The following is a 27,162-nucleotide window of genomic DNA, read 5'->3' as shown; positions in this document are numbered from 1 at the left end:
GACCCGATTACAGGATAAAATCGGGAGCTCTCTGGATTTAGGGATTTTGAGGAGAAGAGGTCGGGAAGACGAGGTTTTTTCGGGGGATTCTCTACGTAGAGAAAGGAGGGGTTCGTAGAGGGAGAAATAGCTGCAAAGCTTCACCCCTTTTCCGATTAGTGGATTCTCGTTTCCTCCCATAGAATAGGCTGTCGCCGAACCACATAAGATTATTTCCTCTTATGTTTTGCTGTTGATTTACTATTATTTATGCCCATATTATGTTTTCTATGTACGTTTTCTACGTGGTTTGTATGTTTCGTGATGAATATACCCTCGGATTAAGGTTTATTCGGCGTCGGATTTGTGTCTTTGTCGTAACAAACGCTTAGAAGAAGTACTTCGCGAAGGAGTCGAGAGACGAATGCGGGGGCGAGTCAGCGTTTGTTTAGGGGATTCATTCACGATTGAGTCGAGAGAAGTTATCGTTTATATAAAATAAATAACAACTATAACCGTTTATTCAACTAATCGGTCCTCCCTGGCCTTTTCGTCGTCATCTAGCCCCTGCACAAAGGTTCCCCGATCTGGTTTCCGAGCTTCCTCTGCTGTCGGTTGCAGCTGCCTGTCAGGTCGGCAACTGAACATTTCTCCATTTCTTCTATCTGCTGCTTTCTCTTTGCTCTTTAACGATAAATTTTGAACAACTCGTTATTAGAATCTCGTGTTCTGTTTTCGCCAGGAGCGACATAGATACGGTGTCTTCTAAATTCCACTACTTCCACTCCCTCCTTGGGGTTGTTACGAAGGGGTGAATTTGTTTCGGTTACTTCCTTTGATTAGCTTTGGCGTGGTATATGTCAGTAATAATTTTGTCCTTGGTCCGCAACTTATCACAGAAAGAATACATTATTCTTACGTTCAGAATGGAACTGAGTTGTAAATTGAAAATCAAAAGAGGTATCTAAAACGGAAAAAGGCGTTAGATTTCCGTACCAGCTGCTATAAGCAGCAGATTTCTCTGCAGGCCCTCTGATTATTTCTAACTTTGCTAGCCTTTCATTTTTGGTACAATATTAGACGAATGACACTGCTTGAGTATAAAAACATCTGGAGTAGTACAAGTAATCTCGTTCTCTTCCAATAATTAATTTGACACTAGTAACATCCCAAATTTGTTTAAAAGGATTCTTGAAAATTGTAGCTGACGAAAGAATCGGGGCTTATTAGTCATGTACGGACTATATTTACATAATTCAAGGCTCTCAGTTATTCGTCTTCTTTGTTCATAACTGAGTGGTTGATTAACATTGAGTAAAAAGATGACTTGATGGCTCGTTCGATCATCCACCATTTGCAGGCTTACCTTTAAAAAGGACAGTGACACTTATAAATCAAGAATATCCAGTTCAGTCACTTACCTGTATTTTTTTTTTCTGTAAAAGTTGAAAAGTGGATATTATTATTTATCTGGACGTTGCCCTTTGTTAGTCATTGGTGCTTTGTGCACTATTTGTAATCTTGCCTTTTGGTTTTAGTGCTTCTTAAAGTTAAAATCTCCAGCTTGCTATAATCGCAGATATGGATAGCACTGCAGGACCAGCTTTGTTTCCGCTGCACCGTTGTAAAACACTCCATCTGGTCTGTTGTGTTGCCAATAAGTTTGTTGAAAGATACTAGTTCTTTTCTTTCCTTACTTACATGTATTCATTAATAAAACTACTTCTAGTGAGACATGCTCAAGGGATTCACAATGTAGAATGGGAAAAGAACCATATGGCATACTTGTCACCGGAACTCTTTGATGCACAACTCACTCCTCTAGGTTGGCAGCAGGTATGGGAAGTCTCTTATTTCCTTAACCTTTTTTCTTCTGCATTCTGTTCTTAATATTTAAAATTTATCTAGTATTGAGGTCACTTCTATATCATAATCTAGTTGTGAGACATGTGCCCTCATTTGCTTACTTAAATGCTTGCTTGGAGATGCTCCATGTTGAAAGGAAAAAACATTAGCCTCGGATTGTGTGATACATCAGGAGAGTTGTTGCAAGAAGAAGATGTATATGATGTATTGTTTGGAATGTGCTTTATGGGAATTTTGAAGATTTGTCTAACTCTGTCAGTTAAAATTCATTATAATTTGCTTTCTTTCTATGCTTTTGAAAGCTTATTTGCTCTTGGAGAGTTGTTCATTGGACAACATCTTCTCCTTTTACCATGTTAAGATCCAAGTGATTGAGCGAGCTTTAAGAAGGGTGATGGAAAAATCTGATGAATTAAACAATGGGGATAAAAATGCTTTTAGTATCTCCAACTGATCATCTTAGCATTGCATCTGGCCCTAATTTCCTGGTACCTAGCAGATATCCAAATTCCACCAATATCATCTTACTGCACATCCAATTATTTTAACTAAGATAATATGTGCTTGAGAAAGAGTATTGTCCAAAATGATCTGGAAAATAGATTATATTGGCCTTAAATTTTTTTATTATATAAAAACCAGGCTCCATAAACTGAACAGGAACTTGAACTGTAACTATATGGATAAGCGTTTTTTAGGCTTTTGAAAGTTGCAAATAATATTTCAAAGAAAAGAATTTATCGAGCTATTTTTGCATCATGATTATTTTTTTAAAATGTCATAAAAAAAGTTATTTTTTGCTTCTTCAAATCATTGTTGATAACAATTGTTTAGCTTATTCTTAATTGTATGCTTTGAATATTGCATGCTGCTATTGCTAGTCAAAGGGTTATCTTGAAGCTGTTGACAGGTTTATAAAAATATATCTGAGGCTGCCTAGCTACGTTGGACTAGAAAAGAGAACGGATGCATCCATCTAAATAATGATTGATAGTGGTGGCGTTTTAACAGTTGTATCTTTCCCATTTGAATATACTCCTTTCATTGAGGAGACAACTTTGCCCAAATCGGACCTGATTGCAACTTAGGGCATGTCAAATAACACACCAAAGGCAGTTCAACAATGAAATTCAACAAAGAATCAGTAAAAAATATAGCCAATAACCTGCACATATGGTTTGGGCCTTGTACATTATGAAAACTTAGGGCATCTAAAACAAAACTAATATGCTCACATGTCTACCATGAAGAGATCTGAGAGAAGAAACTTCGAAAGGGGTCAATTAGGGCGGATGTCAGCCCCGAGGATGATGATGCAAGCAGTATGAAGGTCTAGGAGGCCGTAGGCACAGAATTGGGCTAGGAGATCTCTAACAACCTTTTAGGGGCACAAAAACTTCATAAAACTAATCAATTGACAGCACAAACCATCAATCCTTGGGTTATGACACAAGAATAAAAAAAAAAGTTCTAACCTTTATCTTTACTCAGCAGCAATTTTGTGAAGTCTCTCTCTCCTGGAGACTTTACAGACTTGAGAAGGGGAAGATTCTTGCTAAAAATCCCACAGCAATCGAATTGATTGCTCTAATACCATTAAAATATAAGACAAATTGAGAAAATAGAGAAGAAAGAAGAGAGAAAATTAATTCTAGAAGTGCTGCAGAGTGCGACACACTTATTCGAACTCCCTCTTAATTAAATAGGTTGCTTAAGCGAAAACTTAGTAGAATGATGTAAATGCCCCTCTAGACTCAATTACTTATATCGCCTAGCGTACACATCATATAAGCCTTAAAATTGAACCCAATATTCATTATAACCAGACAAATACTCTCCTAACACTAGAGGGGAAACTAAGTATGAAAAATTACCAAATTATCCTTGATACTAACAACTTTACCTCAGCATAATGTAGGAGCCAGGTAGCTGAACCCAAAATAGTATGGAAAAGGTGTGAGAGAAGAAGATATATGTTATAAAAGAATGTAACAAATATAAATTGTTATTAATGAGAAGACAATAGGACATCCATTCCAATTTAATAGTATGGAAAAGGTGTGAGAGAAGAAGATATATGTTATAAAAGAATGTAACAAATATAAATTGTTATTAATGAGAAGACAATAGGACATCCATTCCAATTTTTGTGCTCTTTCTTGATAGAACCTAAGTTTGTAATATATGATTCTAGCATGTCTCTTTACACCTTATGTTTCTCCTTTCCTTTTTTTATTTGCAATATTTTGTAATTATTGCTCAACCTGGCACTCTATTATTGCTCCATTTCTGAATTTGATATTGTATTTTACATCCATGGTTAATTATTTTCTTCTTCATTTTCGTCTAAGCATTACAATTATTACTGTGGTATTAGAACAGGTTGATAATTTGCGTAAACATGTTCATGAAACTGGGCTTTCTAAGAGGGTTGAATTGATTGTCACATCTCCCTTGTTGAGGTATTACATTGCTACAAATCCTCTTAATTTCAGACAGTACTGAGAAAAGTTTCCTAGAATGGGGTTTCTCAAGCATTCAAGTATTTATCTGACAACATTTTCAGGTTCATCTGCTGAAACTTTTGGTATCTTTGCTTTGTTTTCTGAGACATGCGATAGACATATTTGGTCATTGTTTCTAGTGGAAGTGCTACCATTTTATAAAACAACAATGAGCACTGCCTATCCTACTGATGGCCTGACTAATGCTGTCTATGATTGAATAAAGCAGATTGCTTGCAACCACTTTTTCTTTCAAAATCCTCATAAATAGGGCATTTCTACTTGAATATACTGGAATCTGAAATAACTTGCAGTTAAAATGTTTCTCTTGGCCAAAATGTTTTTGATGACTAGACACTAGTTGATAGCTATTTCCCTAATTCCCTGAATACTTAAAACCTTCCCTCTTTGATTAATCCAGCTGAAGTCTTGAAGTCATCTTTTCTTTTGTTGCACTGCCTGGGAATGCCAATGTCATGGTGCACACATTGGCTAGGGACGGAATCACCTGCTTCCCCCTACGGGTCTTTCTTTCTCCCCTTTTTTTTCATCTATTATGTTCCCAATTTTCTTTTAATTCTGTTTGGACTTTTTCCCTCAGGAGCTCTCTCTTAATGAATCCTCTTTCTCATTCCCATTAAAAAAGGCTGAAAAATTTGGAAAGCCCTTGAGGCTGATTGTGTAGTTTTTAATACATCTACACAAAAGTCATCATGTCTCAGGTGGATCTCCAAGCACTGTTGAATGCATTCTAGTTAAGTTGAAAATTCAGAATGAAATATGTATCACATTTCCTTGTCTCCCAATTAGACTACCTTCACTGTTAATCCAGCCATTTAAGCATGATTTTATTTGTTAATTTTTTATTTTTTCTATGCTTTCTTTCACTAGTATGTTAAAATAAAGTTGCAAATAATGGTTAATATGGTTTTACACTTGCCTGGATGAGTGTCTTTTATTAGATTTTTCCTGAGACAGTTAAGGTTCTGCATTTCTAAGAACGAACCTTCGGCCCAAATGGTTTACAGGACAATGCAGACAGCTGTGGGAGTCTTCGGTGGGGATGGCTATGCAGATGGGGTTGATGCTCTTCCACTAATGGTGGCAAATGCTGGGAACAGCGATCGCTCAGCAATTTCAAGTTTAAACTGTCCACCTTTCCTTGCTGTTGAAACATGTCGTGAGCATTTGGTATGTCTCCTAGATCTTCTTGGCTGTTTCTGCTATGCGGCCTAGAGGCTAATGTTGGATTGTGAAGGAAATTAGCAAAACAAAAAGTAAGAGAAGCAGAGAAGAAGATGATAAATTTGAGCTAAAAGTGCTCTGAAATTGAAGACATAAAATCCTGTCCCCTCTCTCCATATCTCTACTTACTGGCTGGTTGCTGAGACATGAAATCGACTGCTCAAACATAGCTTCCAAGAGGGAAAACAGCAGGGCATTCAGATCTCTACAGGAACCATGGCACCAATTATCTCACAGTTTGCAGATGACACTGTAATAATAACAAAGCCAGATAGAGAGACTGTTCGAGGCTTCAAAACATTATTTAATGTTTACCTTTTAAGGAATTTTGAGCTATTGCAACAATCTCTTAGCCTTTATTTATAATTTTCTGGAACTGAGTGTCCTATTATAACTCACAGCACTGACTTTTTAAATTAAGTAACATTAAAACAATATAACTTATGGGCTGAACCATCTAATTTTGATTTCAACTTTTGAGTTGCTAAACTAAATCGACTAGCAATGGGAAGAACACCCATGGTTACTATATGTAGACTTCTCTAAACAAGCAAAAATTACTAAAAAAGTTTTATGACTTACTATGAGTTTTTGAAATATAACTGTGCTAAAGAAATCACTTGACTGACTCTCAGAAATAGCAGCTACTAAAAGAGCAATAAATGTGGATTTTCCGATGTTGGATGGATGTTAAATCTGTTAAGTTGGTTCCAAAGCCTATCCCAAAATGACTAACCAACTTAGGAAACCTCTTTCCCAACTAATAAACTCAAGATCTTTGTACTCACTAATCCATGTGGGACTATTCCTTAACACTCCCCCTCACGTGTAGACCCTCTTTTGTGGCTCTATAAGTGGATAGTTTAAGTGTAGATCCTCTTTTTGTGGCTCTACGAGTAGATAGTTTTTAGGTGCAGGCCCACATACGAGTACCTGCTCTAATACCATGTTAAGTTGGTTCCAAGGCTTATCCCAAAATGACTGGCCAACTTAAGAAACCTTTTTCCCAACTAATACACTCAAGATCTTTGTACTCACTAATCCATGTGGGACTATTCCTTGACAAAATCTAAAATTTTTGAGGTTGTTTTTTCCTTGCATATGTCTTTCTATAGAGTCTGTCTTCCATATTCTTTGCATCAGTCTCTTGTTGACCTATCACCCTGATATTGTGTCGGACGATTGACATTAAAAACACCATTCTTTCATGCGTGATAGACACTACAGTCTGTAGGAATTGTTGTTAAGCTTCTCAGTAACCTTATTAATGTTTGGAATGTTTTCAACTGTTGAAGCCTATAATTAAACGCCGTTAAGATCAAAATTCTGTTCAATGTGAACCATATTTCCTTCTCCGTGTCTCCCTGCCCAGTACCCTCTCAATCTAGCCACTCTTAGGTGCGACTGTAAAGTTCTTGCAACTAAATTGCAAGCTTTATTACCCGCCTTGCAACCTGCCTGGTTGTCACGCGGTTAGATTTGGGCTAGGTCCGTCTAGCCAAGCGGAATATCTACCCCGTGCGGCCTAGCTCTTCCGAAGAACTAGTCAGCCTCCTTGAGCCTCGGATCTTCCCACCGATACTTCACACAAGAAGTTACAAGCCAAAAGGGACAATGAATAGACCAAGATATAGAAGAGAAAAGCCTACTTTGTATTGAGAATACAAGATTACAAAGGGTGGCCAAACACTCTTGAAGGCCAAGGCTAAAAACTCTCTCTATACACCAAAAGAGTAAAGAAGGCTAAGGATTTTTCGACCTCTTTTCCATGGGAGAGGCCTCTCTATTTATAGTCTCTCCCTAGGCCTTTTGAAATCTCTAAAAACGCTCAAAAACCCGTCAGATCCCAAAAATTCGGTTTTTGGCGTCAAGGGGCGCCCTGGTCAGGCTGGCGCCCGCCAGACCAGGGCGCCTGGCGACCAGGTCGCCAGGAAACCCCATTTCGCGCGGGGCGCCTCAGGAAACCCCATTTCGCGCGGGGCGCCTGGCGCCTGGCGGAAACCCCATTTCGCCCGCGGGCGCCTGGCGCCTGGCGGAAACCCTATTTCGCCCGCGGGCGCCTGTGCCTTGCCGCGCGCGCCTGCGCCTGGCGTCCTGAGGAAACCCCATTTCGCCCTGCCTGGAGTCCTGGTTGTGCGCCAGCAACCCCATTTCGCCCCGCCAGGATTTCTGGTTGCGCCCAACCCCATTTCGCCCCGCCAGGCGCCCTGGTCTGGCGGGCGCCAGCCTGACCAGGGCGCCCCTTGACGCCAGAAACCGAATTTCGCCCCGCCAGGATTTCTGGTTGCGCCCAACCCCATTTCGCCCCGCCAGAAGTGTCTGCTGGCGTGCTGCCTTGTGTCTGAGCTGGCTGTTGGGGTTGTTCTGCACCTTGTTGCTTGGCCATCCGTTTGCCAAGCTCAAGTGTGTCTTTTTCCGTTGCAGCTGGTTCCGGGCCGACCATATGCGTGCGCCCCTCTGGGCCGTGCCTTTGCACTTGGCCTTGGCCGCCGCTGCTATTGCCGTGCACTGGACTTGCACAGTCTTTGGCCTTGGTGTTTGGCTACACCAGCGGTCATGCCGTTGGTAATCGTACTTAGGCACATAAAGTCGACTACCATTGGTCTTGAACAATCCGTCGTCAAGCCATATTCTTCTCCTCTCACCCATGGTTTCAGCTTGCACAATGGTGAAGGTCTGGGCGTCTTGGTGAAGTCTATTACGAATCCGGTCTAGCAACGAAGTACTAACATGTGTAATTGCTGCTAAGACTCGTAATCGCCAAGTCGCATTTTCCGTTTCTGCGACAAAATGGTCCTGCATGTGCGTAGGCACGCTTTGCACAAAGCGCATGTCTCCAACGTCTATGTGTGTGTCGTGCGCCACATCAGGTTCTGCTGCTACCGCACCGCACCGCACGTGGTGCGTGTGAAACAAGTGCCGACGCATGCGCTGCGCGTATATCCGTCTCGCGCAGCCGCTACCGCATCGCGTGTGATGCGCGTGAAGGGTCTGCCGCTTGCCGCATCACCCGTTGAGGTTACTGACTGCTGTTCGCATAGCGCCACATGCACTTCTGCCTCTGTTGCACGCCCAATTTCCGTTTCTGAGCGTGTTCCAGCAGTGCAATCTGGTGATGTGCGCTGTATATGCGCCAATACCCTTGTGCCCTTTTCTCCATCAAAAGGCATAGCAGAATTCATTTTTCTGCTTAAGGTATCTCCAACACTATAGGCTTTCCCCAACTTGTACCTCATCTCAAAGTCAAACTTGGCAAAGAACACTTGCCACCGAGCTTGCTTTGGGCTGAGCTTGCTAGCATGAAAGTATCCGTCGTTGAGCCAGAATGTTTTCGTCTCATACTCCCACCGCCATAATGCAGACGTCCTCGTCTGCGCGCCATCACCATATGCCACCCACTCATGGTTGGCTTGCTGCTTCCGCCAGAAGTTTCTGGAACGCAGCACTGGATATGGCCACTTTCTGCTGTCTCTCCCAGCAGTACAGGAACTGGCACCTCCTTGCTGCCCTTCCCAGCAGTTTCTGGAAATCAGCACCGGATCTGGTGCCTTGCTGCTGCTTATCCCAGCAAACTCTGGAAAACAGCACTGGATCGGGCACCTTGCTGCTGTCTCACCCAGCAGCACAGGAACTGGCACCTCCTTGCTGTCTTTCCCAGCAGTTGCTGGAAAACAGCTCTGGATCGGGCACCTTGCTGCTGTCTCACCCAGCAGCACAGGAACTGGCACCTCCTTGCTGTCTTTCCCAGCAGTTTCTGGAAAACAGCACTGGATCGGGCGCCTTGCTGCTGTCTCACCCAGCAGCACCGGAACTGGCACCTCCTTGTTGTCTTTCCCAGCAGTTTCTGGAAAACAGCATTGGATCGGGCGCCTTGCTGCTGTCTCACCCAACAGCACCGGAACTGGCACCTCCTTGCTGTCTTTCCCAGCAATTTCTGGAAAACAGCACTGGATTGGCGCCTCCCTGCTGTCTCTACCAGCAGAACCGGAACTGGCGCCTCCTTGCTGCCTTTCCCAGCAGTTTCTGGAAATCAGCACAGGATCGGGCGCCTTGCTGCTGTCTCTCCCAGCAGCACAGGAATTGGCACCTCCTTGCTGTCTTTCCCAGCAGTTGCTGGAAATCAGCACTGGATCGGGCGCCTTGCTGCTGTCTCTCCCAGCAGCACAGGAATTGGCACCTCCTTGCTGCCTTTCCCAGCAGTTGCTGGAAACCAGCAATGGATCGGGCGCCTTTCTGCTGTCACTCCCAGCAGAACCGGTCTTGGCACCTCCTTGCGAACCTTCTCCATTCGCAAGAGCTCTCTCCCATAGGGTGAGTCTTGCTCCCACTCCTTTTTCTATGGTCTTAACATCTCCGTCCACTCTCTGGATTTCAGTTCGCATCACTGCCATGGCACTATCTATGTTGTCCAAAAACTTTTGGGAAAAGTTAGGGACAGGGTGTAGGCCATGCACAATGTCACGTACGAACTCCTCCAGTCTTGAAAGCTGATTTTTCAAGCTAACAAGCCTGGACTTGAAATCACCCAAACGTAAATCATTTTCAGAGAGTGTTTCCATACCTCTTGCTACAACTTCTCCACTTGTGGAAGTCATGGATGGAATGCTGCTCTGATACCAGTTGTCACGCGGTTAGATTTGGGCTAGGTCCGTCTAGCCAAGCGGAATATCTACCCCGTGCGGCCTAGCTCTTCCGAAGAACTAGTCAGCCTCCTTGAGCCTCGGATCTTCCCACCGATACTTCACACAAGAAGTTACAAGCCAAAAGGGACAATGAATAGACCAAGATATAGAAGAGAAAAGCCTACTTTGTATTGAGAATACAAGATTACAAAGGGTGGCCAAACACTCTTGAAGGCCAAGGCTAAAAACTCTCTCTATACACCAAAAGAGTAAAGAAGGCTAAGGATTTTTCGACCTCTTTTCCATGGGAGAGGCCTCTCTATTTATAGTCTCTCCCTAGGCCTTTTGAAATCTCTAAAAACGCTCAAAAACCCGTCAGATCCCAAAAATTCAGTTTCTGGCGTCAAGGGGCGCCCTGGTCTGGCGGGCGCCCTGGTCGCCAGGAAACCCCATTTCGCGCGGGGCGCCTCAGGAAACCCCATTTCGCGCGGGGCGCCTGGCGCCTGGCGGAAACCCCATTTCGCCCGCGGGCGCCTGTGCCATGCCGCGCGCGCCTGCGCCTGGCGTCCTGAGGAAACCCCATTTCGCCCTGCCTGGAGTCCTGGTTGTGCGCCAGCAACCCCATTTCGCCCCGCCAGGATTTCTGGTTGCGCCCAACCCCATTTCGCCCCGTCAGAAGTGTCTGCTGGCGTGCTGCCTTGTGTCTGAGCTGGCTGTTGGGGTTGTTCTGCACCTTGTTGCTTGGCCATCCGTTTGCCAAGCTCAAGTGTGTCTTTTTCCGTTGCAGCTGGTTCCGGGCCGACCATATGCGTGCGCCCCTCTGGGCCGTGCCTTTGCACTTGGCCTTGGCCGCCGCTGCTATTGCCGTGCACTGGACTTGCACAGTCTTTGGCCTTGGTGTTTGGCTACACCATGGCTTCTTCCCCCGTCTCACTGGTGCTCTCTCATTTTGGCTCTGATTATTGTGACATCAAGGGAAGGGTTTTTAACTCATATTCAGTTTGACATCCTTTGCCTTGAACTGCTTGCAGCAAATCGTTGCATTAATGCTTCAGCTCGTCTCCTTAGTGCTGCTATTTCATCTCTAGATTACTGAATTGCCGCATGTGGAGCTGCAAATCCTTCTCCCCTACCTTAACTAACAGTCTTTTCCACTAAACGATCTTCCAAGTTTCAAATGCAAGCTGTTGTACAAATCTGAGGTCTCTTTATATCCTTGGCATGAGACCGTAACATGTGAACCTAAGGAGAAATGTAGAAAATAAGTTTATATAATTCAAGGATTTAGGACTTCTCTTCTTCTATAATTTTGTTGTTTAAAAACTGTTTCAAGTCATGCTAACCTAGCTGGGCAAAAGAAAAACAAAAAATGAGCAGGAAGAAGTAAGATGTATTTTCAGTTCCATACTAAGTCATGAGTGTTTTTTACCCTTAGTAATTCAACAGTTAAAGACTTTAGTCTCTTCGATTATTTAGTTGGTTAATTCTGCTTGTTGACGTAGTGGTTGAGTCAGATTGAAGTTCTTTGGTTAGTTAATGATATCATTATTTGATTAAAACTAACACAACTAGGAGATCATCCACCCTGGATATTTGTATTCAATTTCTCTGACTATCTTCTATGATGGTAGGGAGTTCACCCTTGTGACAAGAGGAGAAGTGTGAGCGAGTATCAACTTCTTTTCCCTGCAATTGATTTTTTGCTGGCAAGTTCTTTCAACTTTTACTGAGACTGCAGTACTGCTGTTTTATTTGATAGAGCCTATCTCTTAAAAATACATTCACAGGTTTCATGAGACTAAACTTTATTTATTCAGATAGAAAATAATGAAGATATCTTGTGGAAGGCTGACATCAGGGAGCCTGGGAGTGAAGTTTTTTAATTGGTACTGCCATTTCCTTTATGCACTTCAGTAAGAGGAAATTTTCAAGTGCTTGGGGTTAGCAATTCCTGTGAAACATGTTCAGATAGTTTGTATATGTTAAGTGATAACATTTTGTTGTCCTGGCAAATTTATTTGATCTGTTTAGTTACTAGCACTGGTATGTTATTTAATGCAGGCTGTGGACCCGCAAGGAGAAGGAAATTGCAGTTGTTACTCATAGTGGATTCTTATATCATACCTTGAGTAGGTTTGGGAGTGACTGTCATCCCATGGTCAAGGCTGAAATCAGTAAACAGTAAGTTGTTTGTTGCATATGCTTATTTGATTATCAAATATTTTTCAAGGGGAGACTAAAATAAAATGAAAATTGCACTTTGGTGCAGTACCTAGTCTTTTTTTGTGAAAAGCCCTTGGTTACCAAATAGTATTGGGTTAGCCTGATGCAAGAACTCCCTTGAAGATGGTACAAGCTACTCTTGATTGAATGTGTGGTGTATATGTACATCATATCCATAGTTGGGTATGATCCAGTATCATTGTGCCACATGTGTGTGACCTGGAGTTACCAGATCAATCTCAAAGAACTGCTGAATTTGTAGTTCAACATGAAAGCCCAACTGGACTGTTGAGTGATGGTGTAGTGAAAGTGGATGTAACACATGTGGGTGATCTATGAATGGATACAAATCTCCAGGTGGGTGGTCTTTTAGACCCTGGCTATTCACTGATAAATGCTTCACCCATTGAAAATCTATGTACCATTATCACTAGTCATTCCTCAATTATCTCTAGTATTGCTCTTATTAGTTTGTTTGAAGGGTAATGAGCCAAATATTCTGAAAGAAGAAAGTGTAAAACAAAGAATTAAGAGAAAGGAAAGACCGGATATATCCCGGGCCTCACTCTGGTCCTTTTGCTTTTTCTTTTATGTTTTTGCAGCTTTGCCACTTGTGAACTCCGCTCAATGGTGGTGGTTGACAGAAGGCAAGCATTTAAAGCAGCACCATGTTTATTCTATTTTTGTGTTTTATCATACATTTTCTAACAGTTTACAAGACAAATCTGCAGCATGATTGGGTCGGATCCATCTACAACGAATTATCCAGGAAAAATCCCTAGTGGATTTGATCTCCCAAGTGATGTTGCACAGGAGAAGCATCCGGAGGAGAAGGGACCAAAGAGAGTTAGCATTGCAATTTAGTCACCTAGTTCTGGTACCAAAAAGAGTTCATCTCCAGCTCTCTGGTTTTGCTGTTAGGTGTTGGCTTCTTTGGTGCCTGCTTAATGGATTTTGGTTAGCAATTCTTTCTTCAAGCAACCCACTTCATTTTATGTACTTGGGTTGGAAATGTACCTGTTTTATACTAAACATACTTCGAAAAATGAAGTAAAAAAGGAGAAATTATTGGCATAGTGGTAATATGCTGAATTTTCCTTTTCCTTTCATCTTTCATTTTTCTGATTGCTCTTGTAGAATTCCTTGATGCGATCTCTCCCCTGTGCTGCTTCCATGACCAACCTGATGAGGATGGCCAAAAGGTAAACGAAGCGTTATTTCTGTGAAATTAGACATTAGACTACTACATGGATTTACATGGATTTGTAATTTCAAAAGCAAGAAGCAACTTAATCAGGAGAATGCTCTGGCGGACATGATATTTAGTTCTTTGGAGTGTGTTATTCGATGTGCTTTTACATCCTTAAAGCCAGATAAAGAAGTGGTCAAACATTGTTTTCATGAAGTTTATTATATATATTACCTGAAGACTTCATCATCTAGGCAACTGCAGACTGCTTATCATCTCTTTCTTGGTACACAGAACCAAATTATTTTCTTCAACCAAAGTGCCATTAAGAAATTGAACAAATCCAAATAGAATTTCTGGTTTGATCAAAATAATCTGACATTTATGTTAGCTTTTGATGATAGGAAAGAGTTAAGACTTTCATTAGCAAAAACAGTTTTCTCTACGTTTTGAAGGAACAACCCCATAATCATACAACCAAGTCCTCCCCAAGTATTATACAGCGTCTCTGGCATCTATTACAGGGAATTCAGCACTGGAGACTATCTCACCGACCCTCCCCAATGTCATTTATTGTGACTCATATATTCTTCATGATTTGGATAAGGAGAACATTGACTGTAGAACCCAATCAAAGAGGATTTGGTTTACCAGCTGCTCTCTCATGTGCATGGACGCAAAGAGAGATCAATTATGTGATTTTGAGCCAACCAGTAGTAGCTAAAGGAGATGTATGACATACATGGACCTGAAGGATCGTTGCAAAACATCTTGAGTTGTTCAACTTTTGTAACAAATATTTCTAGTGAATAGACTTTGATCAGTGCTTCTTGTGACTGAAGTAGTAGCTGGAGTTCATCACAATAATATTAACCAGGGGTAGTTTGCTTTAAACAGGTTTTTGTATCCGTGTTCACTTGCCTCTCACAATGTTCAATAAAAAATGAGTTACAAAAGAAGGTTATGAGCAAGAGGTTACTAATGTTAGTGCCCATGTCAAGAGCCAGTTTTTTTTTCTTTTTTATGCTTACTTTTTTCCTTAGCTTCGAAGAGGTGTCATAGTCTCATCTTCATAATGCCTGTATCCTTTGTACCTTCATTTCATGACACGTCTTTGTGGTACCTGACTTTGTGAGACTTTTAGATGGTACAAATTTGAGTTTGTACAAAGATGAGAACTTCATGTTCAATCCCCTGGATTAGTACATAACATGATACAAACTTTACTGATCAAAACTTCTCTCCTTTTGTTTTTCTGTAACTTTTTTTTATGCTTTTACAAACACCCAGTTTGAAACAATTGGCTCATCTTTGAGATCAATGATGAACTACCCTTGTGTTGCCAGCTCCAAAATATTGCTTGTACACACTCTTATCTTCAATTCCAAACTTTTTTTACTCCAAAACCTTCAAAGGCAGTCAACTCAATTTATAATATTTCTTGGCAATAGGTTGCTTATGCTCTGCATATTTCAGGTGAGAATTTGGACAACTTCATGGAAGTAAAAATACATTTTGGTTGAGATAGGAACCTACTTCCAAGTTCAGGTAATTGTTAAGGACTTTAGTTTTCTACCTAATTTTCCATATTAGACTGTTCAAGCAATGGAAGAGGCCTTTGGTCCTGTGTGGACCGTTTAGTCTCCTATGATGTGGACCCTTAAACCAAGCTACTCCGTGAACGAAGAAATATCATCCTGGGTGGATTAGATAGGGATTCCACTGCACCTTGTCTGATCTTTCGGGTTTCCTGAACCATAGGCGTTCCTGTCCAAAGAGAAGAACTTTTTGACTTGTTACTTTCTTTACTGTATCTCCTTCCGTCTCTCCAACCAAACAAACAGAGCTACACCGTTATTTCCGCAATCATCAAAAGATTAAACAAAGCTAGAAAACGCGTTTGCAAGATTTAGCAGCTGACCCACCATTATCGAGAAGTACGTAGGAAAAAAAAGCAAGAGTGGGTAGAAGCAGCAGATATACTGACATAATTCAGGCAAAGTAGACAAACTGTTAATTCTCCATTAATCCACCATCCCCACCAATCTCCATTGATAGATAACAACCCTGTAGAAAAGAAGAAAAAAAACAGAATGGTTTCTTCTTATGTTGTGGGGCTATTCCAGAGCTGAGGCCTGAGAAAGCCGTCTCCGAGTCTGATTATTGATGGTGGCTGGTGAAGTGGATACGGCCACCTGTATCCTAAATGTGTATCCACGTGCCCTCACAGTGTTCAGTTTCCCCTGTTTCTCGCACTGGAGTTTGAAATTTAAAGCAGGGAGTTGGTAATGTGATGGTGGCAAGGTGTTGAGACGTTTTAATAATGAGAAACTCAAGAAGGTGAATACGAGATTTAATCTTCTGTTTCTCAAGTGCCTCTCAGTCTCTCCTTGACCACTGACCAATGACCCCCATTGTATAAGCTTCGTATCTTGGAATATATGCACTTTCTGGCAGTGGCATGATGTTGGAAAATGAATTCCTAGGGGCGAAGAGAGCAGAGATTGGGGAGGCGTGCCAGAGAGATCCCAGGCCAGGAGTCCGCAAATCGATGAGCTATGATAAGCCCTCGGCCCTCGGCCCTCGGCTGAATTTGATAAACCGCAATGGCTCACTCCCAGAAGACATAAATAGACACGGGATTACTTGGTATCCGGTTGGTTCATCTATCCGCAGCACTCAGCAGTAAGAAAAGGGATTCCCTGAATTTTTATCGCTCATTCACCCTTCCCAATTCGAGGACAGCCTGTGGATATATCACTGGTTTGAAGATGAACTGTCTTCCCCTGAGCTTACTCCAGTTAAGAATATCAACAAACACCGAGAGGGCAAGTCTAATGAGAAAACTTGGTGGTGCCAACTGCCCACGCTTAAAAGCATTTTTTTGTATTAAGAAAATACAAGTGACCAAAATCACGCAGTAATATCGGGAGATCTCAGCCGTCCGATTAATACACATCAATTTCGACCTTGGATCCAGTTGTCGCAAAACGTGAAGTCAGCATGACCCAAATGTGACAATTCCAATTTCCATCCCAGGCTGCGTGCCCTACATGCGGCGCGTCCTCGTGTGCGAAATGGCATCTGGTCCAGCTAGCGCAGAAAAGCGTATCTCCACGTCACCCCTCTAGCTAGCTTCCCTCACAATCTATCTCCCGGGCCCACTGCTTCGTATACGATAAAGTCCTCCTCCAAACCCTCATTAGAGACGAAGAGTCGGTTCTTCTCGCCCCCACCGCCAATCTCCACGCCTCCGTCGGCCACCAAATCCTAATCCTAATCCAAATCTCTTCAAAACCCTAGAGTGAGCGAGACCAAACCCTTCATGGAAAATTACACTTATTCTTCGTATCCGGAATCCGGCGATTCGTCGCCGCGATCGCGGGAGGTCGACTGCGATAACGCGTCTTGGGAGGAGAATCAGTCCGCCTACAAGGTCAAGTTCATGTGCAGCTATGGCGGAAAAATCCAGCCCCGGCCGCATGATAACCAGCTCGCTTACATCGGCGGAGATACCAAGATTCTTGCTGTTGATCGCAATATTAAATTTTCCAGCATCATGGCCAAGCTTTCCGCGCTTTGCGACGCAGAAGTCTGCTTCAAGTATCAGCTTCCCGGCGAGGATCTTGACGCTCTCATTTCCGTTACCAATGAAGAGGATCTGGAGCACATGATGTTGGAGTATGACCGGCTCCATCGAGCTTCCGTCAAGCCTGCTCGGCTGCGGCTCTTTTTGTTCCCTCTGAATCCGCCTCCGGCTCCTAGTTTTCCTCCGGAGGAATCCAAGACGGACAGGCAGTGGTTCGTTGATGCATTAAATTCGGCGCCAATCCAGACGATGGAGTCGGCGTCGCCAACGAATCCGGACTTCCTGTTCGGATTAGATAAGGGATATGCACAACCCGCCGCCAAAATGCAGGAGCCGTCGCCTGAATCGGTGGTGACGGAAGTTTCTTCGGTGGAGACGCCCGTGGGATCAGATTTGGGGAAGGAAGACAGACAGATCGGAGGCGGAGAGCCGGCGGTATCGCCAGCGGAGATCCAGAGGCAGATCTACGAGTTGCAGAGGTTACAGATTGCCAGCCAAGAACAGGCGGCGATGTTTCAGAGGAGAGGTGACGATGGCCAGCCTAGGGTTGTTCCCACCGACTACTACGCTCCGAAAGCTCAGCAGAAAATTGTTCCGCCGTCAGTGAGCATGACTGTTCCGCCGACTGCCACTGGAACATACTGGTCTGAGAGGCAAATTCCACCTGGGGGCATTCCACCGGTGAATGGAACGGACCAACCGGTTTATATGATCCCTGCGGCGACGCCTGGAATGTATCCGCCCGTACGCCCTGTCGCAGGCCAGGTTGGTCACGGTTACTATGCAGTGCAGCGGATGGTCCCGGACACATACCGCGAGACGCCGGCTATGTATGCTCCGCCACCAGTTGCACCTCCGCCGGCGGGGACGAAGGTGCCCGATATGGGTTACGGACAGGTGGGCTACGATGCGTCGGGCAGGCCCGTTTACTACACGGCCGCGCCAGGTGGTGTGGTACCCACCTCTTACCAGACGGTAACAGCGGCTCCTGTGGACATGAGACCGGCCGAGCTTAAAACGAAGGCTGCTCAAGCTTAAAGTTACCCGGTAGTTCACCTTCTGTTTGCTTTGCTTTTTACTCCTAATTTTCTTTGATGTGCTTCGCTTTTGTCTTTAGAGTTGTCCTGCGATGTATATATTGACATGAAATACGATTATATAGAGATATTTTTTAGTATCACCCTGTATTATAACTGTATCGAGCGTTTTGAGTAACCGGTGAAAACCATAGTGAGATTTGCCCGGAAAAAAGTTGAAAAAATTAATAGAGAAAGACATCGTTGGATCATTAGGTGTCGCTTGTGGGTGTCATGCTCCTCTTGTCATTTTGACAGTCTCTCGGAAGTCAAAATATTCATGAAAAAAATGAGATAAGCCTTATCTGTTCAAAACTAATGGATTTCCAGCAGATGGCAATAGTCGTTTAGCTGAACTTGAAAGCCCTCTAATGGAGATCAAGTTTGAACTCATTTAAAAATTTCATGCTTGAGTTCGACCTTGGTTTTGACTCGATGCAACCCCTAGTAGTAGGTAAAAATAATTTATTTTTTTCAGGAACGAGATTGTTGAAATTTTAATAGCTTATTAATGCAACCGGTCCCTAAAGTTGATAGATTTGAAAGTTTCCTATTCCAAAGTCTTTATGGGCAGATGAAATATATTTTAGAATTAGAATGGTAACATTTTTTTGTACCCCTTACTACTATTTCATCCTTGTATCATTGAGATTGGATTTTCTCTTTTTACATATCTTACTTGTATTAGAATTTCTCTCTCTCTTTTGTTTCTTCAAGCTCAACAAAAGGTCTAGGTTTTCCTTTTTCATAATGAGTTTACTTGTTCCTTGAAGGATAGGAAAGTGACTTCCAATTGATTTTGCCATTTCTTAATTTTCCATCATAGTTTTTCGAAATTCCCTTGTTTTGATTTTTTTTTCTAACTTATTTTTCATGCTTGTTAGTGTTTGGCCAAGGCAATTTAGCATTGATTGATCAAGGAAGAAGACTAGGAAATGTTTTCCTCATGAAGTGTATTTTCTTGGTTATTCAATCTCAAAAAGAGGTTTTCACAATTACTAAACCCAAGATTACATATGTTATTCGTGTGACTAGTTTGTTCATGGAGATTCCAAAGAAAATACTTTTTATAAGTTATATATGGAATTTTGAGGCATCGAAGGAGCTCCCTGTAAGGGGTTATGGTCTCAACTTCATGGGCATTTTGTGATTCGTGATTATTCTTATGCAAACTCTGCAGAATTCAAGCTAGATAGTTCAAATATATTATATAATAATAATAATTCAAGTGAATAGAAGTTTTGAATTTGAAAACAATAGTTGACATGCAAGAAGTTATCAAAACTTCTATGGCTTTGGAAAAGTATTGAGTATATACAAAAATTAAAGTAAGAATATTTCGCACCTTTTAGAGACATTGAGTTGGAGACTTCAATTTCCTATTTCAAGCACTTAGGAACTGTAGGATTTAGGAATTAAGAATAATATTACCATGCTTATTATTGATCACGTGTAAACTATTTATAGAATTACACACAGACTATAGGTGATTAGGACTCTGCAATTTGAGTATATATCTAATTCAATCACTAGTTATCTTTATTTTATTATTATCTTTATATATATATATATATATCACTATGTTTATTTTTATCTCTATCATCCCCCCGCAAGATGGAGCTCTGAGAGGAGAGTCTAATTTTGATCTTCAAAAAGAGGAAATATTCTTGGAAGTGGTTTGAAGAGAGCAACGGCACTGGTAGCGGTTGAGTAGAGCAGCGGCATTGCAAGTAGCTAAGGCAGACGGAATCGCATCATCCAGAGGAAGAGCAGTGGCACTAGAGATGGCTGGGGCGGACGGAATCACATCATCTGATGGAAGAGTAGCAACACTGGAGGCGGCTGGTGCAGACAAAATTTCATCATCCGGTGGGAGAGCAGCGACACTAGAGGCAGCTGGTGCGGACAGAATTGCATCGTTCAGTGGAAGAGCAGTGGCACTGGAGGCGGACGGAATTGCATCGTCCGGTGGAAAGACAACGGCTGGGATGGATGGAATCGCATTGTCCGGTGGAAAGACAACGGCTAGGGTGGACAAAATCGCATCGTCCTGATAGGATGAAGAGGTTCTTGATTGAGTTTTTTTTTTTTTAAAATAAAAAATAACACACGTGTGAAACTTAGACGTGTGAAATCCCATGTGCAAATTCGCACGCTGCTCACGTACATGCGCGGGACGGCACGTCCAAGGGGGGAAATATCTTTATCATTATCTCTATATATATATATATATATAATATCATTATGTTTATCTTTATCTCTATCAGAAACCACCAAAAATAATAAGAGGGCATTAAAAATTTCATGTGTGGAAGTGTTTTTTATGCTAGAAAATTTTGAGTATTTATAGGACAAAATCCCAATTAAAAAAACTAGCAATAGCTTACAATCAATCATGCCTCTAGATCTTGTTAAAAATCAATGGAAAATATTCTAAAAATTATGATAGAAATACTTAATAAATTCTATGTATTTCTTGTCATTTTTCTAAGTCACTTAACAAAATTGAAGACCAAAAGCTAAAGTTATGACCTCTGGAAAGTCTCTGATTTCTATATTTATTGTTTGGAGTTGAATCCTTTGCTTGAGGTTGAATCCTTTATGCTCCAACGACTCTTTTGGAGGTCAAATCCTTTGTCTAGGTCGAATACTTACTACTTCTGCTTCTTGTAGGGATCAACTCCTTTTTGTAGGGGTTCAATCCTCCCTGTCCTTTATCTTCAAAAGGTTGAATCCATTTGATGTAGTCAACTTCTATACATTGATCTTTCCTACAACGGTTTACTCAAATAATTCAAAACTTACTATATCTTAGGTTTGATTCCTTGTTCCTTTTTGCTAGACATAATTTTCTTTGAAATTCTTCTTCTCTAGGCTCAACTCTTTACTTTTATTTTCAACTCCATGTCTTGGAAAGTTCTGGCCTCCCGAAGACCTAAACCCAAAGTTATGGCCTTATGTCTTATAGTTTTTTAGGACTTTATTAGAGGCCATATATTGGGAAAAATTCAAACACACTTATGTTTACAAAAATAGAGAAAAAAATACATGCTATCTATTGAGAAAAATTAAAGCATGCATCTGTTTGACTTGAAGAATAATTTTTATTTTTTTGTAACAATACCATATACAACTATGTTAACTAGTAAATAAGAACTATGTTACTTGTTGAATTTATGGAAAAGAGAAATACTTGATTGACTTCATTAACTTATTATAATCAGAGTACATGAACCTCTATTTATAATAAAGGAAGGTAGTAGAGTCCAATTACAATAAAACTACATTTGTCCCAATTACACCCAAACTCTAACGCTTAAAGATAAGTCTTAGCATAATTAAATAACTCAATATAGATAAAAGATAAACATCACTCAAACTAGAACTATTTTAGGACTTGACCATAAGATAAAGATGCCTTTGTGAGTCCTTCTTGATCTTCCAATTTATGTGATAAGGATGCCAGCATGTGGTAATCATGGTGGATCCTACTTCTTATGGGCTTGGGCCCATCTTGTGGGCCTTCCTTGGTCGTGTGGGTTGGAGCCCATCTTCCAACACTCCCCCTCAAGCTGGGGGTGAGAGAACATCATGAACTCCCAGCTTGCTATAAATGATGTATAAAATCTTTTTGTATAAAATGGCATATCTTCCAATATGCCTTCATCTTCCAACTCTCCCCCTCACGCTGTTGCATCCTTCCATGAGGCCCTACTGGCATAATATAACTACGAGTAAAAATCACTCCTAGCCGATAAGACATTGCTCCATACCAGTCCTAATGCTGGATGTAGGGCACACTCTGTCTTTTGTAGGTAGTGTGTCTATCGGCATTGCTCTGAAGTGTCCACCACCTCGTCCCTCCACAGGACAATGACTCTCAAGTGGTAGGAGTAATAAAAGCCATTACAGCGGGGTAGTGGGTTTATTTATAATGGTGTCCTAATCCGGACACCAACTCTCATGGTATCCCAACCGTGATAATTTTTAGAGTTAAATTTATCATGGTGTCCCAATCCGGGCACAGACTCTCATGGTGTCCCAACCGTGATATTTTTTAGAGTCAAATAAATTATGGTATGAGAAAAGGTATTGAGGCCACCCCTTCTTCAATAATAGTGTCCCCAAAGAGACATAATAGTTACAGTTGAATATAACTCGACCATCTTCCAACTCATATGACAAGAACCAAATTAATAAACCTTATAGAAGGACCCATGAAATAATCATAATCCGATATAACTTTTTTTTCTTAGATGCAAAAGCTTCATCTTTTGTGCACCCCCTTTCTTGAATATTTTGGTCACATAAACTTATCCACAATATATGGAATAAAATACATTTTTCTTATACTTCTTCTACTTCTCCCCCCTCAAGCTAGGATGTAATGGCAATGATCCCAGCTTGACCCAAATATCATATATGTAGCAATAAACCCAAATAACAGAGATGTATAAATAATCCCTCAAACCAGGGAGAAGTGAAATATTTACCTGATATATCAACTCAAAAAGTGATGCAAAACAATGGGCATAAATTCGGATTTTCCAACACAACAGAATACCAGCATGACCTTTGATTCTTCCAATGCGAATATATCTTTAAATATATATCAGATTGACACAAAATTTTCTCCTTATAAAACTAGACTTAAATACCTTTTATCAAAGTATAACTTATCTTCATAAATTAAAATTATAAGAAAATAAATGATATGATAGATTTCGAACTCTGTCATCTGATCGAACTAAGTACTGTTTCTCCTTTTTTTTCAGAATGACCATTGACTCTTCCAAGACCAATATCTTCTTATAAAAAAATCATACCGAGAATTGGTTGAATAGGTAAGAAAATAGACTTACATATATTTATTTTGATATATAATTCTCCATATAAAGTCTTTTTCTTGATAGCATAAAATACCTCAGAATTTCAAGTTTTCTGCTGCTGCTCGAACATCTTTTGCAATCTGACCTTTGCTGCTTCAAATATCGATTTCTCTTTGTAGATAACTCAAATAAAAAATTGGCTAAATAGGTAAAAGAATAGAGTTATAGATATTTATTTTGATATATATTTATCCATATAAAGTCTAGTTCTTGATAGCATAAAATACCTCGGAAGTTGAAATTTTTTGCTGTTGCTCGAACCTCTTTTGCATTCTGACCTTTGTTCATTCAAATATCAATTTCTCTTTGTAGATAACTCCGATTATAACAAATAGTTTTTTTGTGGAAAGTAGACTCAAATATATTTTCGTAAATATATAATTTGTAATATGAAATGTTAGGAAACTCATGTTTCCTAAGTTGTGCAACATATTTTATTCAATTATATTTAATATGGGCCAAAATTAAGTGGTCTAATTTTGGTAAGCCCATAGACTGCTAAAGAATGGATATGGACCAATTGAGTAGATACCCATATTGTCTTAATTTTGGAATTATGGGAACCCTAATTAAACAATATAAATAGAACATCAAGGTTGTGGTCCCCAATACACAAAATCCAACAAGGTTTCTCTTCTCCCCATCCGGAAGAGTCACGACGGTCCCGTAGTGGAATAAAGGTGATTTAGTTGAGGAAGATCATAAAACCCTTCATCTGTTTGTCACATTAATTCCACATAAGAAAGACAAAATTTTGGAATGGATCCAAGTATGTATCCCGAATCCTAATATTCTAGCTTGATGAAAAATTTGGATTATGATTTAAGATTACGATTTTCTAACAAGTGGTATCAGAGCAACATTACTGTTAGATTATTGGGATAGGAATGGAGGAGTTCCTTGGAGAAAAATGATGGTTCTATATAGCCCTAACGTTGTGTGTGTCACTCTCCACGGAACTCGGTTCGACGCTATGTGTCGACCGACGTCGTCGACGTCCGGCAGAGGGCCACCGGTGAAAATCGAAGCCCTCCTTTGCACGTGGCTGGAGGTTGATTTAAATTACTAGTCGACTTAGCTGAGTCAATTTGAACCGTTTGGGATGATTCGTCGGGGGATGAGACGAGTCGGACGGGTTGGTGCGACTCGGATATCAAGGGTCGAATCAGATGGTTCGAGTCGACTCAGACGGGCTGATCTAGCTCGCCTGAGAGAGGATCGAGTTGACTCAGTTCTAAAAATCATTTTTTTTCGATTGAGGGGATTCGAACCTGCACGCGTGTTCGCGTTTAGCGCATATGTCCAATTCGCCAACTGGCATCCGTGTGTTATCATAGGATAAAAAATAGTAAATATATTAAATTTCAAAAATTACATAATCTATTTTTTATGCAATTTTCATTCATGTGAATATTTATGCATGCACATATAGTTGTTTATTGTGCATATTTAAGTTGATTTTTCAATTGTCAAAATTCCTATTGTTTTTATGTAATTGGTCTAGTATTTTAATCAAATTGATTGAAGCTACATATTGCCAAAGTAACCTCTGTAGTGTAGATTAATTTGACTAAACATTCATAGATATTTGTACAGAGTTATTTATGCAAATTGTGTTAGGCCCAAAGGAAGACACAGTTTAGCCAAATCAACAACGTACCTGTGATGATAAACGTGTGACAATTATAAAACTTTTCATGTGAACAATAGTCGGTCCAAATAAAGGCTATTGTTTGACAGAACTGATTGTCAGTATTTAATTATTGCACTGAGAGTACCACTTACAGTTAATTTCTCTGTCCAAATACTAGGAATTAATGTTGTACTAGGTATCTTGATATGGGTCACCAATTTGGGCTGTTTGTACATGTCTTGTTGTTCTTTATATGACATGCTAGTTAATGTGAGTATGCTTGTTTATTTTGTTCTATATATAGTTTTTGTTGCTACTGCTTCAAATGTTACTACTCAAATAAGCAACATTCCAACTGGGTTTTAATATCTCTTCCTGCACACTTTGGGTAATTCAAAGTGAGTTATAACACTCAGAAAGACAAATGGTCCCTAAATGGGGTTATATCTCACTGTGTGCAAGAGGAAGAGAGGCAGCAGAAGGATAAGACTGAAAGTGCTCACTTGGCCTCAACCTCTCAAAACAACAAGAAGAAGAGAGGTAAGGATGCTACGGAAGGATCTTCTCCGAATAAAAATAAAAGTTGTCAAATTCGACCGTGGTGGTGAATGCTCCAGAAGGTATAATGGATCAGGAGGACAACGTCCAGGACCCTTCACATTTTTTCTCAAAGATTGTGGAATTGTTCTGTAATACACCATGTCGGGCAAACCCAACTTGAACGGTGTTGCAGAGCGACAAACCGAACTCTTAAGGATATAGTAAGGAGTATAATAAGTTATTCCTCTTTGTAAGAGTCATTTTGGGGAGAAGATTTAAAGACCGTAATATACATCCTTAACAGGGTACCGAGCAAAACAGTTGCCAAAAACCCCTATGAGCTTTGAACAGGCAAGAAGCCTAGCATTAGGCACTTGCACATTTGGGGTTGTCCAGCTGAGGCACGACCTTATATGCCACATGAAAGAAAACTGGACTTAAGGACGGTTAGCTGTTATTTTGTTGGTTACGCTGAACACTCTAGGGACTATAAGTTTTACAATCCCACATCCAGATCCTTCTTTGAAACGGGAAATGCGAGGTTCCTTGAGGATATTAAGTTTGGAGGAGAAGAAAACATAAGGAATGTTGTCTTTGAAGAAGAATTTGTTATTAACACTGATCAGGTCTCCATACGTATTATTGTTCAAGACATAGTTCAGGCACTAGAGGACAATGTTCAGGCTCCTATTCATGACATTGTTCCAAATTAAGACAACAATGAGATTCTTCCTCAAGCATCGCCTTTAGAACAAACTCAACAACCTCAAGAAGTGCCACTAAGGAGATCCACTAGGTAGAGGAGAAATGCGATTCCATATGATTATATCAAATTTCTCCAAGAACATGAGGATGGTGTCAGATTGACAGAAGATGACCCAATTAACTTTTGGCAAGTCTTGCGCAGTTCTAACTCTCAAAAGTTGATTGATGCCATGAAGGATCAGATGAAGTCTATGAATGACAATGACGTTTGGGATCTCATCGAGTTGCCTAAAAGTGCGAAGCCTATTGGTTGTAAATGGATATTTAAAACCAAAAGGGATTCAAAGGGCAATGTTGAGAGATATAAGGCCCGTCTAATCATTAAAGGTTTTACTCAAAGGGAAGGCATAGACTATAAAGAGACTTTCTCTCCAGTATCTTCGAAAGTCTCTTTTAGAACAATAATGGTACTAGTGGTTTATTTAGTACTAGTGCTACATTAGATGGATGTCAAAACTACGTTTCTCAATGGAGACATTGATGAGACGAGTTATATGGTATAACCAAAAAATTTTGTATTTGGTGATACTAAGTTTATGGTCTGTAAATTAAATAAATCCATCTATGGTCTCAAACAGGCTTCCCGTAAATGGTATCACAAGTTCCATCAAGTCATAACCTCGTACGGTTTTAAGGTGAATGTTGTTGATGATTGTGTATATCATAAGTTCAGTGGGAGTAAATACATTTTCCTGATATTATATGTCGATGATATTCTACTCGCTAGTAGCGATATAGGCTTACTACACTAAACCAAAAAAATTTTGACGAAGAAATTCGAAATGAAAGATCTTGGTGATGCCTCTTTTGTATTAGGTATACAAATACTTCGAGATCGTTCTCAAAGTATCCTTAGGTTGTCACAAAAGAGCTATTTTGATAAGGTTTTGAGCAGATTCGGCATGAAATATAGTAAACCAGGAGACACACCCGTTGCTAAAGGAGACAAGTTTAGTCTCAAACAGTACCCTAATAACGATCTTGAAAGAAAATAGATGCAAAAAATTCCCTATGCATCAGTAGTATGGAGTTTAATGTACGT

The 27,162-nt window shown here is 40.8% G+C and overlaps 1 protein-coding gene and 1 pseudogene across 1 annotated transcript; both read left to right on the top strand.

Moving 5' to 3' along the window:
* The first annotated feature begins 1,561 nt into the window (after positions 1 to 1,561).
* LOC137951446 (phosphoglycerate mutase-like protein 1) lies at positions 1,562 to 13,504 on the top strand (annotated as a pseudogene).
* A 3,349-nt stretch (positions 13,505 to 16,853) lies between these two features.
* LOC137951695 (uncharacterized) lies at positions 16,854 to 18,397 on the top strand. The gene has a single exon (XM_068798545.1). The coding sequence runs from the start codon at positions 16,954 to 16,956 to the stop codon at positions 18,253 to 18,255; it is 1,302 nt and encodes a 433-aa protein (XP_068654646.1). The 5' UTR covers positions 16,854 to 16,953; the 3' UTR covers positions 18,256 to 18,397.
* Positions 18,398 to 27,162: the final 8,765 nt, after the last annotated feature.

Source organism: Aristolochia californica, unplaced genomic scaffold (assembly GCF_029961685.1).
Source record: "Aristolochia californica isolate CCGP_79_NKW_82.1479 unplaced genomic scaffold, dmAriCali1.0.hap1 SCAF_15, whole genome shotgun sequence".
Taxonomy (NCBI): domain Eukaryota; kingdom Viridiplantae; phylum Streptophyta; class Magnoliopsida; order Piperales; family Aristolochiaceae; genus Aristolochia; species Aristolochia californica.
Note: the sequence above shows the minus strand (reverse complement) of the source record. Positions and strands in the feature narration are given on the sequence as shown.

Excerpts from the sequence above, each read along its gene's own strand:
- LOC137951695 (XM_068798545.1), top strand. The coding sequence starts at position 16,954 with ATGGAAAATTACACTTATTCTTCGTATCCGGAATCCGGCGATTCGTCG.